This window comes from Sodiomyces alkalinus, assembly GCF_003711515.1.
Source record: "Sodiomyces alkalinus F11 unplaced genomic scaffold SODALscaffold_3, whole genome shotgun sequence".
In the NCBI taxonomy this organism is placed as follows: Eukaryota; Fungi; Ascomycota; class Sordariomycetes; order Glomerellales; family Plectosphaerellaceae; genus Sodiomyces; species Sodiomyces alkalinus.
In genome coordinates, this window is record NW_021167081.1 from 2,894,466 (window position 1) to 2,911,200 (window position 16,735).

The following is a 16,735-nucleotide window of genomic DNA, read 5'->3' on the forward strand; positions in this document are numbered from 1 at the left end:
TAAATTATACGCTAATTTTCAGGCCCTTTACGCTGCCCTATAGCAGACGCCTATGCCCTTAGAGTGCTATATCTTTAGTAATTCATAGGCGGGTATTTAAAAGCTTTAGAGTACGTTATAGTCGGCTATAGAAGTAAAAACCCGTATCTCACGCCTTAACTAACTAGGCACTTCGGTTTCTATATAGTAGTGCCCCTTATATATAAAGATAGAGGGGAATAAACTAGCGGATAAAGTAGCTAAAAGGGCGTTAAACTATAAGAAATCTACTAAATCTATTAGTTTAGTTACTCTTAGCTACCTAAAACGCCTAGTAAATAAAGGCCTTACTTAAGACTAGAAGACCCTATAGAATAACGAAGAGTAAGAAGAAAAAGAGGTTAATCGGTACGGTTAGGCCGCCTTTATAAGCGCTTAGTCCGCGATAACGTCCGATTTTCCCGAAAACCACTACTAATAAAGGGCCCTAGGTAGGTAAAGTCGGCTTTGACTTAGTTAAAAACCGGCTTCGGATACCAAAAACCCTACTAAAAACAGACTTAAAACTACACTAACGACCGCTATTCCTGGCCCGGCTCTCCTATATAGGATGTAGCCTACGTTATTCTTTCCTACGCTTTTTATAAAAACAAACTATATATAATTATAATAAGATCCGATTTCGATACGCCTAGTGACCACGGGCGCGTAATAAGAGTAAAATCGGTAAAACCACCGAGATAGAGATTATAATTACCGCCTCCCTCCCGGGATACTATTATAGCGATACCGTAATACCGGCGCTACGGTATAGCCGGAAGAATTATAGGATAGCGTTATCCAGACCTTAACTATATAGAATTCGTAACGGACCCACGTTTCGTAATACGACTATTCCCCCCTCCTCCTAAGATAGGATATAGCGCAGAACCGATATAAGACTAAAAAAGGATTACCGTGTCCCCTTAAACCGAGAGTAGCTAAGATTAAGGTAGAAAGTTAGGCCTTACTAGCTAATAGAAACACGATTAAGTAGGTCGTGGAGCTAGTAAAGGAATTAATTATAATACGTAGTACCCGTAATAACGCCGGTATACTACCGTTAATATACCTATATATTTCCGTCTGCTATATTATCCGAGAGGAACTCCGAAAAGGAATAAGCGGTATAAAAAAGGCCTAGGCTAATATTATAACCCGGGCTCCCGTGGCGGTTCCGCCGCGGGACCTCGCCCCCCCTAAAATAATCCCCGCTAAATACGACCAGGAATTCATTATCTACTAAGGAACCCTCCCCTAAGACTAGCCCTTTAGAGCCAGGACCCTAAAGAAAATTATCTAAGCTATAAACGCTATAACTACCCAATACGATACCGTAGCGGCACGGAAACTACTAAGCAGAGATATCTACTTTACCTTTACCGGAGGGGTATAATAATAGGCTACCTATAAGAAGTAATAGGTTAAAAAGGCCTTAAATAAAGGAGCCGCCCTAACCGTACGTATATATCCTATACTTATTAATACTATCCCTCAGGAGGTCCTTAACGCCTTATCCGAAAAAGACTTACTAGTATCTCTATAAGACACGAATCCTAAGGCTAAAATCCTCTGAGTATAATAGCGAGTACCCCGCCGCGGCATTAGCAGGATAACGCTTCTTCTTATCGAATCGGCTTCCCTAAAAGGGGTAATAAGCCTTATCCGGAATACCCTCCTCTTTAAGAGGGGTAGCTATATCTACGAACTATATAATCCTAACCTTAACACCCTAAGATACTATAAGTGCCTATACTTCGGCTATAAGGCTAACGACTACCCTACGGTAAAAGGGGTATACTATTACTACGCTAAGCCTAAATCAGCGTATCTATAAGGCCTAGGATACTATAACGTTATAGCGCCTAGGCGTCCCCGCCGCTATACCGCTTATACCGGAGATTATAATACCTTTAACGATTTATACTACTTATTAAAGAATAAGGCTAAGAAAACCCGCGAAGCGTATAAGTACCGAGCCAGGGACTTTAATATTACCCGCTAGACCGAAGCGGTATACCTGTAGTAGCCGTAGATCTTCCCCCTAATTATTATCGCCTAGGACTAAGACCGACCCCTTTATAAGGGTAGAGGACGCCCCCTAAAAAGGACTACAGGATAGGAGGACTCCCTGATACCGGGCCTAATAAGCGCCTCTATAATCCTCCGTAAAGCTAATAAAGCACCGTAGTAAGAGCCCTAAAGTTAAAGCTAGACCCCGGTTATACCGGGTATATTATCTTAAACCCCCCCCCCCCCTTTTTAACTAATAAGAATCTATATTCTTTTATAGAATATAAGGAGGAGTTAGGCGTGGTAGGAGCTCCCGCTTCGGTACCACGCCGAGTCTAATATAATAGTAATCTAGGAACCCGGCCTTAACCCTTTCACGAAAGGCCCTGACTACTACTCTCAAACGGTATACTGGCTAATCTAAGGAGGGGGCCGCGCCCTCCTATATATCTATAAGAGATACCCGCTATACGCGTAGACGTAGCGGGCCTATTATAATACCTACGCGTTTATATTCGGGACCAGAGATAATACCCTTATAATCTAGTTAATCTACTTAGAGAACTGCTAGTTAGCTAGGATCCCGTAGAATATACCCTTATAGAATATATTTGACACGGTACCGTTATAAGGCCGATACGTCCTTACAGGAGACCCTAATCTATACTACCCCTTATAGATATAGCCACCGCGGTACTACCCCCGGGCTAATACCTTACTTACTTTTACGACCCGGTAGAACCTAGACCTAGTATCCCCCCCGGAACCACTATATAGTATTAGCCGGGCCGGCGTGCTAGCACGATTAACCTTATAGAAGCAATATAAGGGCTTCTCTACGACTTTAGCGGCCCCGATAAGACTATTATTAGGTCGGATTAGTACTTATAGATAGCCCGAATGAACATTAAGATAAATACCGCGGTAAGCACTACGATAATACTAATACGGGACCTAGTCAGGCCGTATTAGGTCTAGAAGGACTTTAACCGTTTATAGATCCCCTAGCTCGCCGCCACGTAACTATAGTAGACTAGCCCCCTTATAATACTAGGAGATATCGACTTAGTATTAAAGAACCTAGTTAAGAACCTTATAACCCTAGCCGATAAGGCCGTACCGCGTCGCCGCGGGGGTACCCCTAAACTCCTACTTACCTCTTAGTAGAACACGGAGCTAACCGCTCTTACTTAGGAAATAAGGCGCCTTTACCGTAGATATATATCTAGGAAGTCCTAGTACCGATAGGATAAGTTCTAGAAAGCGGAGAGGTGCTACGAGAAGGCTATAGCGGTAGCGAAGCGGCTATACTAGCGGTATCTGCTTTACTTAACCAGGAAGAACGATAACCTCCTTTAGCGATTACAGAAATAGATATAAACTAAAGGGGGAATACCGCTAAACCCCTTATTAGTACCACTACTATACCGGGATAATAGCGATAACCCAGCTATTATACACGCAGAGAAAGCCGAAATCCTTAACCGGAAGTTCTTCCCTCCCCCCCCCCCTTCCTTACCGCCCTTAAGCACCTAAGCGCGGAATTTCCCCTTCGATAGAATATCCGCTATAATATTACCGTAGTGGATATATAGGGGCGCCTTAAGAAAACTAAACTCTAGGCGGTATTATGGCCTAATAGGCTCCTGGCAGAGCTCCTAAAAGTATATAGACCCCCCTTATACTAAAGGCTAAGTACTATCTTTATAGCGTGCTTTAAAGTAGGCTATTACGCGAAAAGGTGCCGCTATACTACTATAGTAATCTTTAAAAAGAAAGGTTAGCCGCCGGTCGATTATAAGATAGTAAAAGGCTAATAACCGATATTACTCCTTAGTATAATAGATACAGTCCTTAAAGAGATATTAGCCGACTATATCGCCGTTATAGCGGAGGAGTATCGGCTCCTCCTAAAAGGATAGATAGGTAACCGGACTAGGTAAAGTATAAAGATAGTAGTATAGAAAGTTATAAACGCTGTGAAGGCGAGTTAAATCTACAACGGTATTATTTAGATACTCTAACTAAATATTAAAAACGCTTTTAATATTATCCATTACTCTTACCTCCTCGAGGTACTTAAGAGGAAAGGCTTCCCCTAATAGCTTACTACCCGAATTAATAGCTTCCTCTAAGACCGTATAGTCTAACTACTACTTAATAGCGAAATATCCCCCCCGCGGCACTTCCGCGGGGGTATATTATAAGGCTCCCTGATCTCTCCTATTCTCTTTATTCTCTATATCTCCACCCTTTATACGGAGCTAGAAAGGGACCTTAAAACGATAGTAATAGGTTTTACAAATAACACGAATATTATCGTTTTTAGTAGGATACAGGTATAGACGCGGTACTATCTCGCCGCCGCGTAGCGGGCTTACTTAGACTAGGCGATAATAAGCGGATTATAGTTCGAACTAGCTAAGTATATTTATATCTCCTTTACGAAATCATGCTAACCCTCCTTTACCCTACTCCCCTTTAGCGTTACTTCGGTGCTAGTAGCGGAGGCGATAAGGCTCCTAGGTGTTTAGCTTAATAGGAAACTTAACTTCCGATATTATACTATACTAAAAGGGTAAAGAGCCGACTAGCTATCTAAATATACGCCCTTTTAAGGCTTAGTATAGTAGCGTAAGGGTATAGCTTCGTAGATACAAAAAGACTATATCTTATAGTAATAAGACTAATAGTCGACTATTACGCCTTAGCCGTCTATAAGATAAGTGCCGGCCCCTAGTATAGCCCTATAGCGGTACTTATAGCGATATAGAACCGATACCTTCGACTAGTAGCCGGAGCCTATAAGCCTATACCGGTTAGGGTTCTCGAAAAAAAGACCTTTATTTCCCCCCTTAACCTATACCTCTTATGCCTTAATACCTAGAAGGTCCTCCGGATACAGGAAAAGGACACCGAAGATAAGATATTAGCCGGAGTATACGCTACGGCGAGAGCCGTAGCGATGTCGAATTAGTATTATAGGACCTATACTATCCTCGCGTGGATAGCCTAGCTTACCACCCTAATAACCTAGGCCGGAAACTCGCCCCCGAGCAAAGCCCTTATAAGGGAATAGGGTAAAGCCTAGGCGGAAGTATAACGGCCTTATACCTACGCTATAACGGCACTAAGCCGCCCCCGGATATAATACTCCCTCCGGAAATATAAAGGACTCCTTAAGCTATAAAGCTTCGCACTTACCTAGATTAGATTAAAAACACTAGGCCTATAAGCTTTCCTAGCTAAACCGAGGGTACCGGGATTCCTCATACCGTGGTGCCCTTACGGTAATAGAGGGGTAGAAATAACGGAGTATATAATGCTGTAATACTAGGACGTGACTAAGGATAAGCCTAAGAAGCTCTTTAATTCTATAGGGAGATGACTTACGATTAAAGGGGATATATATAATATACTAGGCTATAATATAGAAGCCGGGATAATAGCTCAATAGTTCCTATGAATAAAAAGGCTTAACGACTTTCGCTTTACCCTTAAAGTTATAAAAGCCGACGGGATTATAGCGGCACTATAATAGGGAAAAGGTAATATAACGGTCTGGTTTAGTATTAAATAGGGCCCTGTAATCTAGGACCCTGGCAATATAAAAGCGTTATCGGGCTATACCCCCTTTTACTCCTCGTTAATCTTAGTAGTACCCCCCTTAAAGGCGCTAATACTACTCTTAATATACTCGAGGCCCTAGAACTAGTAAGCTATACTATTACTACGGAGGCGCTATAGCGAAATCGAAAAGAGACTATACACGTAATAGTGTATTAGAACGCCTATTATGCCGTTTAGGCGGTAAGTCCGGCGGAGAATATCTTATAAAACCACCTTTACCGATAAGGTGCCGCTATAGCTATAACTGGAAGGTAGCGCCCGAGTAACGGCCTATCTAAAGGATAAAGCCGCCGTTTTTGGATACACCTTAGCCTATAGGTTATTAGTAAGGCGTTACCGCGATATCGAAACGAGACTACTTACCGTAGCGATACTACTATTACTAGTCTTTACTAATAGGTAAAGAGTATAAACGTCTATAAGATATTATTACTACTTCTTAGTAGCGGGGGGGACTTATCGACTAATTAGACTACCTTAATATACTAACGGTACCTTTACGGTATAAAAACGACTTATATCTTTACACGGGTGTTAACTATTACCGTATTAAAAACACGTAGTACTAGTACTTATAGTACTAGTATAAGCTCCGACGTTATCTAGGTAGGTTCCTAGGCGCTTACTATAACGTATGTAACTACTATATATTAGTTGCTATAATGCTACTTTAGTACTACTAGAGTATATATACGGTATAACACGAATAGTGCCTTATTTATAATAACGATTATTATTACTAGGAGAAGGTATTTATAGCTATTAGTATACTACTACTAAACTGCTACCACGGTATAGAGATACTTATATTACGATACTATTTACGGTTAATATTATAATTATTATTGCTAATACTATTATACTACTTAGTTAACCCCGCGCTACTATAACGCTACCCACGAACTATGGTCTATATACTAGAATTAAGTAGGACAATTATAAATAAAGAATAAAAACTAGAAGATACTACTAGTTAGTATAACGCCGCGATAATAAGCCTATAAGACCGTAAACAGGAACGTAATAAGGAACACCTATAATAAGCTCTATAGCGTTATAGGAAGAAAAAGAGGAAAAGGAGGAGAACTTTACCCTTTATTAATTATCTACTATTTCTTTTACAGGTATAAGCGGAGCCCTACCATTTGTGCCTACCGCCGGATATAGTAGGCACCCAGCCTCTAAGGGAGGCAGGAACGCCTGCCTTACCTTCTCTTTTTATTAATTGAATAGAAGGAATAATAGGAATAGTCCCCGGGGACGTAAAGAGGCCGGAGATAGTGTGCCGCGGCCGTTACACGGTAGAAACGCCGCGGCACCCTTATGGCCCCCTGCCTCCTTACTAACGACCGGCCTAGGCTAACCCGAACGATAGCTTATTACCCTTCCCGTTAGCCACCAGCCTAGAGGTATAATCTAGATATACAGAGGGCATAAACCGGGGCTATATCGGCCCCGTAACGGTATTACTCTAACTAAGAATAAGTATAGAGGTTTTTCCCGGGATCCCGGGTTTTCCCCTTTATAGCTACCCGAGAAGGACTATATAGTCTAAATTAGGCTCCTATAGATTAAAGAGGGTAGCGGAGTAAGAAGAAGAAGAATAATACTAATAATATAAAAACAAACGAAAAGCCCTGCGGGAAGCCCTGGCAGGCTTACCGCTATCTCTACCGCTATTATTCGGTACTAAAAGAGGGATACAGACTATAGAGGCCTGTCTTTTAGCTACTAAAATAGCTTCCGCGGAGTGGTATAGGGCGTAAACCTCGGATTCTACGGTTTAGTCATTCTGATTTGGGTTTTACCTATTTTTTTCTAGGTCTATTACATAGATTACTATAGAGGATTTCCTTGGTTTATTACCATGATTCACTATACTTAGGTTCTGCTAGCCTTTGGCCCTTATGGCGATAGGCGCCACGCTCTAGCTTTAGGGTTTTAAGCATATAAAAAAAAAACCGAAAAAGAAAAAAAGTATCGTGTCGGGTAGTTATAGCGTTTATAGCTTAGATAATTTCCTGTAGAGTCCTGGCGTTGAGAGGCTGGTCCTCGGAGAGGCCTTTATAGCGGATAATTAATCCCTCATAGTATTTACAAGGGATTATTTTAGGGGGGACCGGGTCCTATAGCAGTGCTATCACGGGAGCTCGGGCTACGATCATAGCCTAGGTCTCTTTAGTTCTATTAATTCCTTTTCGTAGTTCATCTTAGATAATATAGCAGATAATAATATATAAGCATACTAATAGTAATATAGTAATAGTACTATAGCTATAACATACTATAATTAGTTCCTCTACTAGCTTAATAACCTATTCTATTATATTTCTATTACCTAGTAGGCCCTGATGTACTGTCTTAAATTTAGCTATCCTCGGATCTAAGGGTTATAGCGGTCCCCTTTTAGTCCCGTATCGGTTCCGCGTAGCGTTCTGGCCTAAGAGGGGGGGGGGGGGGGGGGGGGGGGGGGGGGGGGGGGGGGGGGGGGGGGGGGGAGCGGGGGCGCTTATTATACGAAAAGTAAGTCCGTTAAAAACTTTACAAGGTCGAAGTCAGGATAACGCCGTTTATCGACTATTCTAGTTCTACCGCGGCGCCTGCGTTATAGTGCCTCTACGATAGTATCCCGGGAGGGAGGTAATAGTTATAATCGCTATCTTAATAGTTTCGTCGATTTTACTTGTATTACGCGCCTGTGGTCTATAGGCGTGGTATTCTGAATTAATAACCGCGTTAATTAATATCTAGGCCTGTTCTACGCTGGATTCTAGGCTTTAGAACTATTAGATATATTCTATCGTTCTAAGGGGGTATTTTTAAATAGTCAAAGCTCGATGTTAGGGCGTGAGTTCCGTTTAATTCGGCAACATCGGCTAATTGATCGGTTTATACGTATAATCCTGCTAAGCTCTATTTCCTTATAATAAATTGTCATAGATACTTTCTATAGAGGAACCTTTTCTCTATAAGCGAATACACACACAATTCCGCGTACGTTTTTTATATTCTAATAGTATTCTTTCTTACTATATATAGCTTATTACTTTAACTAGTAGTTAAAGTAATATATACTCTTTTACCTTTATTGTAGAGGGCTTATATTCTTGTATATATATAGACTGCCCGAGGTAAGAACCGCGGTTTCAACCTAATTAGATTACACTATTATATAATATATAATATCAATCGCTTGTCTATATATAGTTATTAGTTAAAACTAGTGTCCGTATATTAGTTAAGTATTAAAAAGCTATCCTTAGAATATAAAAGAAATACCCTGTATATATAGGCAGTATTAAGAAATATGTTACTATTATATTTAGCTATATTAGGAGTATTTCTTATACTATTATTATTATAGACAATAAATCTTAATCATGAGAGCTTTTAAGTAAGAGTCAATATAAAGAGTAGAGTACTTTTACGTCTATAAGGCCTGCATATTACGGTATAGTTTAGTCGACGTATTTATTAGGTCAATATAGTATATCGAATCTCGTTAAGGTATAATATGTCGCACGTTAAATAGCACTTGGATAATTAACTTAGTAGAGCAGAAATCTCGTGTGTGTGTATTGTGTTAAGTTATATCTATGTTAGTCTCTTATACTCTTGATTTAGGTGGTGAAGGCTCTGTTATAGGTACTATGTTATTTGGATCCTATCCGGTCTTTTCCGGTATCCGCCCCTATTATATCCTGATACCCGAGGTCCGAAGCCCTTAGTTAGGGAGTGGATCCCCCCTGGATCCCCTATGGACCATGTCGTGCTCCTGCCTATGCGACACAATGAACCAAAGATAAGTGGATTGCAGAGCCTAGAGCATTAGAGAAAACGCGTAGCGTGCACTCGAATATTGTGGCATTTTGACTCTCACTTGCCATATGATGCACGTTCTTGCTAATATCTAAGATCCGAGGCACTTCAAGACGCGTCCTTCTTACTTTTCTTACAACAACGTTGTGTATGCCACAGTATACTCTCTGTTCTTCATTTGTTCCCATCCCTTGACGTCGCTTGCACTGCCATCCTCCATACACTGCTGTCTTCAATGTTGTCATCAGCGCCCGCGTACCAACCACATATAGGTGGAATACCCGCCCCTGAACAATCTGGTCCAGAGATAATCTCTTCCAAATCTAAGGTTGAAAAGCAGCACCCGAGAGGCAAACGGAAGAGAACTGCGTATAGTCACACCTCATTTCCCGAGCAACCAACTGCCAAATTGTCCCATCTTGGTCGGGCTCTCGCCCTGGGGCCGTATTTTGCATAACTATAGAACTCGAAGCTGACGAGAGGACTACCCACACTCCCAGAGCGAGGGATAAACACATTTTAGAAGCTGCATACCAAGTCAACCCGAAACCTGACAAGGCGTCGCGTTGTGAGCTTGTTGAAAGCGTCTCCCTCAATGAGAAGGAAGTCCAAATCTGGTTCCAGAACCGACGACAAAATGATAGACGAAAATCGCGACCACTTTCCCCTCAGGACATCGCTGAGATACGCAGCAGGGGTGCCAGAGTTCTACTGTCTCCGGCACAACCCACAAATGGTTATCAACTTGGAACAGACACCCGAGAGTCTTCCCTGCGAAATACAGCTCATGTGTGGAACCAGCTTGGACCGAATCAGAACATAGCGGAAGGATCTCCCGTCTTGCAAATTGGCGCCATCAATAAACAAAACGAATGGGATAGAGATACCCGAGATGATCTCAGAAGCCAAACCAATACAGAATCCAGAAAGCCGCCAACACGTGACCAGTCTCAGAGCGAGGTCTTCAGCGAGGCTGAGTTCCCTTCAAATTCCACCAGACATGACGCTAACCACTGGGACCCGACAAGTTGCATTTCTAAGCTTACGGAATCCAGTCAGGAGGGCTCGTCATCGAGGTACCTTCCCTTTGCTAGAGCCCCTCTACTGCTTGCAGCTGGACTTACCTGGACTTCGTAGATTACAGCAGCGTTCTCCATCCTCAGGAGCCTCGCGTTCTCCCGATACTCCCCTTCCGCCACCACGTTCGCAATACGAGTGCCAATCCCAGATTCGACTGTCACTGTCCTTGGAAGGGAAGGCTGAGGTTGTGTCGAATGAACTCTCGCCATCGCCAAGGCCGTCTCCAACCTTTCCTTGCGGTGTCAGCCCGCTGTCCTATCCTCGGCCTCCTTCTTCCCATCGTAATCAAGCTACCCTTACAAGTGTCACCCTTCCTCCTATCTCAGCATTGACGGACTGTCTTCCCCCAACTTTGTCCCGGGGTAGATCACGCAATGCCCAAGCTTGGGAGTTCTGTTGCGACTCGGACAAACAGGATGAATTGACTATTCAGGCCGAGAATGAATCGAGCGGTTCCGCCGTTGCAGCGATCAGTCTACTCCGTTCAACCAGCATTGGACTCCAGCCCAACAGCACCAAACGTAATATTCCTCCAATTCAGCGTCTCGGACAAGATCGAAAAGTTAAGAAAGCATTTTTCGGCCAAACATCGTCAGACGGCCTTGTGCCGTTCATGGGTTCCAGAGATCGTCGCCGACTGTCACCATCCGCGGCATCGCAAGGGTCGAAGCCTTCCTTTGTTCATGAGTCTACAGACGACTCGGATAAAGAGAACAGGGGCCCAGGAGAGGATAGGAATCCGCCTCTCCGCCAGACACCATTTCCAAGCCAAGAAAACATGCCGGAGAACCGAGAATTTACGCCGTCTCTTTCAGGGAATGTAAAACTTCCGAGAGGCGTCGTCCAATACAGGTCAGGTCAGCTGTTCAGGCGTCGATGTACCCCGGCACCGTCCTTACAACAAGGATTTGGCAACCAAGGGAAAATGTCCCAAGACCCGCAGAAGGCGACTCAAAGTGTTTTACGGGATGAAGATGTTAAGAGCTTCATGGGCGAGGAAATGAGCCCTAGCAAGAGAGGGGATATAGATTGTATTGCAGGCCTCTTATCACTGAGCCGAGGCAATTGGAGATAATGCTGGGACTGGTTTGTCGAAGGTGCTCATGATATATTATTTGCTTGGATGAAGTTTGTTCGACGTGATGAGAAGATGGTCCTGCATTTACAACAAAAGGCTCTGGAGGTGTTAGATGCCTAGAGCCAGCCACCTTATCGAGGTGTGGCCAACCACATTATGTCAGACTTCTAGAGTACCTTGATCCTATATATCCACACTTATTTTGTCGCATGGGCACAGACCATGCCTGACTAAGGCCCCGTTCCCGAAAGCTCACGACCTGGGAAATCCTCCTATCATGGCGGAAAAATGCATAACTTATAACCCACTGTCAGCACAGAAATAAGGTACGCAAAAGATATGTGTGTATTAAAGAAGAGTAAAAGGTACTTTACGGAAATATCTAACTGTAAGGTAAAAGCAGGGGAAATCGATATAGATATATCGGTCGGTAGTATTCTATCCGAGTATATAAATAGCGTAAGTTATACCCCGGTAAGTGTGTGGTGGTATCTAATATACCCCCTTAGAACTGTAGGATTAATCCTGACTATTCTGCTTAATTAAAGCCGTAAATCCAGGGTAAAATAGAGCCTAGATATTAATCTAACGGTTAAACGGCTTATTAAAAAGCGCGTTCTTTTTATGCCTAAAAACATTAAAAACGTGTAAAAACAGGTAGTTAAATTAACCCTAAAACATAACGTTAAAAATAGGTACCTAAATAATAATCTAAGGGTACTAAAGCCACGGGTAATCTAGGCTATAGATTTTAAATATAGCACCGCGCCCTTTATAAATTACCTTAAGCCCCTTAGCTTAGGACCTGTATTCTTAATAGATATATAACCGCCTTATATTTCTGCGGGGGAAGTACCTTAGTTAGCCTATCGCTAACTATGTCTTAGGTAAAGATCTATACGATTAGGACCTGCCTCTATTAAACGATCTAACGGATTTCAAGGACGTGGATATCTAGATACTTTAATCTACATATAACCTAAGGGCGTAAAGCTTCTAATAGGATCCTCGTTTAGTCGTTATAATAGTATATCATTAGTGGTTCCTCCTTAAAGGTTAAGGTTAGGTCCTTAAATAAACGCCATATCGCGATATACTGCCTAATAGTAGTAGAAAGTGCTATAAGCTCGGCTTTAGTACTAGAGGTTATAACGCTTATTTACCTATTTACCTTCTAGACTATAGGGCGTCTAAATAATAATATAGTATAGCCTTAGGAACTATACTAAGTCTTACGGTTATCCCTAAAGGCCGTGTGAAAAGTATAGCTAACTGCGTGCTATAAGTAGTTATTACGTAGTCTAAAATAGAGGTATAGGGACTTAGTAGAGGCGAGGTACTTTAAACACGTATCTACGGTATCGTGATACTATTTTACCGGGTTAGTATTAAATTCGGTAAGCCTCGAAGCGGCTTTAGAGATATTAGGCCGGGTCTAATAGGTAGCGTAATTAATAAAGCCAACCTTCCGTAGATATAGATGGATTAAATCTATAGAGGCTTATTCAGTTACAGGTTATAAAACGTTAGGAAAAGAAAGAGGGCTTTTAACCCTACGCGTACTATAATCTAACTATAACGCCTTAATCTTTTCGGTGATATAGTTCTTAAGGGAAAGCTACCCTTATATAATTCTTATTTCTTCTTATCCACTACACCACTTTTCTTTACATACACGTTCTCTTATAGTATACTTTTCCCTACGCACTTAAGGTAACTAGTCTACTTATACTATACACTCCTTAACTTTAGCGGCTATAAGTACGGATTAACCTATACGCTAGTTTTCTGGCATACTATAGTTCTATAATATAGCGTCGTAGTTAATAGATGCTGTTAGTGTCGACCCTAATATCGTTAATAAGAGGCTATTTATTATTAATACGGTAAAGACGAATATATAGCGATTCTAAAAGGTTTCTGAATATTTCTATAAGAACTATAGATAGTATAAGTGGTTTTATAATATACTGCTTTTCCTCTTAGCATAACAGGCGCGTATAGTCTAGGAGAGACGTATTATAATAACTTTCTATATAAGCTAGGCTACGGTCGTAGGTAACGATAAGAATAAATTGTAAAACATCGTCTAAGATACCGTAACGGACTATTATAGCCCTTACGTCCGCGAGGTATAGTAGGTAGCATATTATATCCAGATAAAGGGAGAGTAGCGAAGGTTTATAGAATACAAAGATAAGTAGGCTATAGTTTAGTAACGTATCAATAATAAAAACTATTAACTAGACAATAATAATACTTTATAGATTTTAAGAGAGCGCTAGCTATTATAATTAAATATTGTTATTAGGAGGATATAGACTTTATAGACGTAAATTAGGATCCGGATATAGTGACGGATAATAGACGATAGAGAATAATAACAGGAGGCTTTACAATAAGTAATAAAAATAGACTCCTTTGCGGAGATAACGACTGTAGCTTATACGGATTAGATAGTGCTGGAGCACCTATCCTAGGATAGATAACTATGCTGTAGATTGCTATACCGTAGACTATGATATGGATAAATATAAATTTGTAGTCCACGGTTACTAATACTACGGGAATAATCACCACTACCGATATAAATATAACCGCCACGGGAATATAACCGTATTCCGAGAAACTAGTAAAACGTATAGTCGCCGATTACCGATTCGTAATTACTAATACCGATAAATCTATTACCTAGTATCTAACTACTAGAGTTAATTAACTAATCGGATCTATACTCTTTAACTAAACGATCTATTAGATAGACTAAAAACGAAAATAATAATAGATAATAAGGCCCTAAAGTATTATATTATCGTCTTAGCACTATATGATAGCGGTATAATCGGTATTAACTAGCTAAATACCCGAACCGGTATAGAATCGTCTAAGAGGTTATTAAATAGCAGTATAATAGTTTCTAAAAAGGCAGCGTAAAAGACTTCTATCGCCTAGCGATAATAATGATTTTATAAATACATAATATAAAGGATAATAAATAACGAATACCGGCAGTATTAGAAGCATTCGGGTAAATACACCTATATAGATACGTATAAATACGTAAACGACGTTCGTAACTAGTCAAGTTGTATCGTACCCTAGTATAACCGTTGTAGACGTATTCGATCTTAAATATAGGTTTATAGACCAAATTAGGTAGTTATAGCGATAGTGTGACAATCTTAAGGTAACTATATAAAGTAATTTTACCCACTGCTACGACGATTATATATAGAAGATTAATAATATTAGAATACTCGCCGATACGAATATATAAAGTATAACTCGTAAACTATAGGCGATAGAACGCAGAATAGTCGATATTAAGATATAGTAAGGAATTATGGCAATAAGAATTACTAAGATATAAGATAACCTTAATAAATTAACGTCTATAGCTATACTAGACATCCTTTTTACAACTCACGTGGGGGGACCTACGTTGTACGCGCAAACGCCCTAAACCACTCAAAACCTGTCTTAATCGATAGCTCCTTTTAAGCTGTATATGTCTATCTATAGCCCCGTATCGCGTAGGCGCTAATTTAGGCGTATTTTGAGTGCGAAAATGCCTGGAAATAGCCTTACTTTTCCCCGCGTGCGGTGGAAAAGTCTAACATGGCCCGTGCGCCCACGCTAACAAAGCAGCAGGCTTAGCCGCACAGAGCCGCACCCCCGACCTCTATAAACAATAACCCACTAGCCATAACGCTAGCCATAACAACGCCCCTAACGCCCCTAACGCCCCTAACACCACTATAACTATAGAGAGCCTAGGGGAGGTGGATATAGGTAATACCTCTAATATAGAGAATTTAACCCTCGCTCCGCCCCTGAATTCGAAAAGGCATCTTAGCCCCTTTATGCCGACCCCTAGACGATTCTCTAGGACCCGAATCGAATCCCCCTCGGCCTCGGAAGCCGAAGGCGCTTTCGAAACGCCCTCTAAGGCCCCCCTGCTTCTAGGGGCCCCCCTGCTAAAAAACCGAGCCTTTTAGCCTCTAAATAGGCTAAAAGGGCGCCTGGAATAGCGACAGCCCCTGGAGAAACCTCGGCTAAGCCCCAGAAGTCGACTAGTTCCGCTAGTAAGGCATAGACTAAGAAACTACTCTAACAGGCTCTTCAGCTACTTTAATAGGCCTATACCCTTAACCCTGTCCCCTAGATTAAGGCCCTATCTGTAGGGCTTAAATCTACTATTAACGGAGTACTAAAACCCTCCTAGCCCCCTACCCTCGAATAGAAGGTCGACGAACTAGCCTAAGCAGTTCGCAGGCTTATAGAACTACCTAAACCCCTTTATAGCGAGGCTGTAAAGGCGAAAAAAGGCCTTACCCAGGCCTCTATTTCAGGGGCTTCAGCAACTCTAGCAGCTCTAGCTCTAGGACTATTAGTCTGTTACGGCCAGCAGACCTAACATATACCAAGGACATACTGGTTATAACGTACTAGGGCGGTCAGCGCACCAGGGCGTAACCAGAAGATAACTTAGGACGATATCACGTGCCGGGTTACGTGATGGATAACCGGTATAGTGTGCACCCGCACAGGGAACCTATTAGTATAGGAGGATCACTGGGATCACCAGGGGTCACTTAGTCCGAGAAGTGATCCGGCGTGATCCCGAACCAGGAGATTACCAGGATACCCGTGATCCCGTAGATATATATACCAGCATATCCTAGGTCTTACTTCTATTAGAGAACAAAACATCGATTAATCTAAGTCTTTACCTGGACTAGTAGTCTACGCTCGACTCTACCTTATAAAGAAGACGCCTAGTCTTTACGACGTAATTACGATTAAATACTATAAACGATAGTTACTACTCTTTAGTTAATATCCCCTTCTTATTTTAAACTAAAACCCCGACGCTAATCCCCTATTATCCGTTATACTATAAAGGGCCGGAAGCCGTCGTAATATTTTAATCGATCCTATTCGGTAAGCTAACCTTAATAGCTAATAAGTAGTACGCCCGAAGCAGAAGCTACTTCGCCTAAGGAAGAAGAAGTCACTTTATCTAAAGAAGAATTATCGTCTGAAGAATCTAGTTCCTCCGACGAAGAGGAAGGACTAGAATAACCTTAATAAGAC

At 41.6% G+C, this 16,735-nt stretch overlaps 1 protein-coding gene across 1 annotated transcript; it reads left to right on the forward strand.

Annotated features, from left to right (window-relative positions):
• Positions 1-9,476: 9,476 nt before the first annotated feature.
• Positions 9,477-11,952, forward strand: SODALDRAFT_332262 (hypothetical protein). Its single transcript, XM_028611659.1, has 3 exons — positions 9,477-9,849; positions 9,981-10,556; positions 10,618-11,952. The coding sequence occupies exons 1-3, from the start codon at positions 9,716-9,718 to the stop codon at positions 11,633-11,635; spliced, it is 1,728 nt and encodes a 575-aa protein (XP_028467906.1). The 5' UTR covers positions 9,477-9,715; the 3' UTR covers positions 11,636-11,952.
• The last annotated feature ends 4,783 nt before the right edge of the window (positions 11,953-16,735 follow it).

What these genes read in the sequence shown, in the direction of transcription:
- SODALDRAFT_332262 (XM_028611659.1), top strand. Translation starts at nt 9,716, where the DNA reads ATGTTGTCATCAGCGCCCGCGTACCAACCACATATAGGTGGAATACCC. An exon ending in GGCAAACGGAAGAGAACTGC is followed by an intron (nt 9,850 to 9,980) that starts GTATAGTCACAC and finishes CCACACTCCCAG; the next exon opens with AGCGAGGGATAAACACATTT. An exon ending in CAGGAGGGCTCGTCATCGAG is followed by an intron (nt 10,557 to 10,617) that starts GTACCTTCCCTT and finishes TGGACTTCGTAG; the next exon opens with ATTACAGCAGCGTTCTCCAT.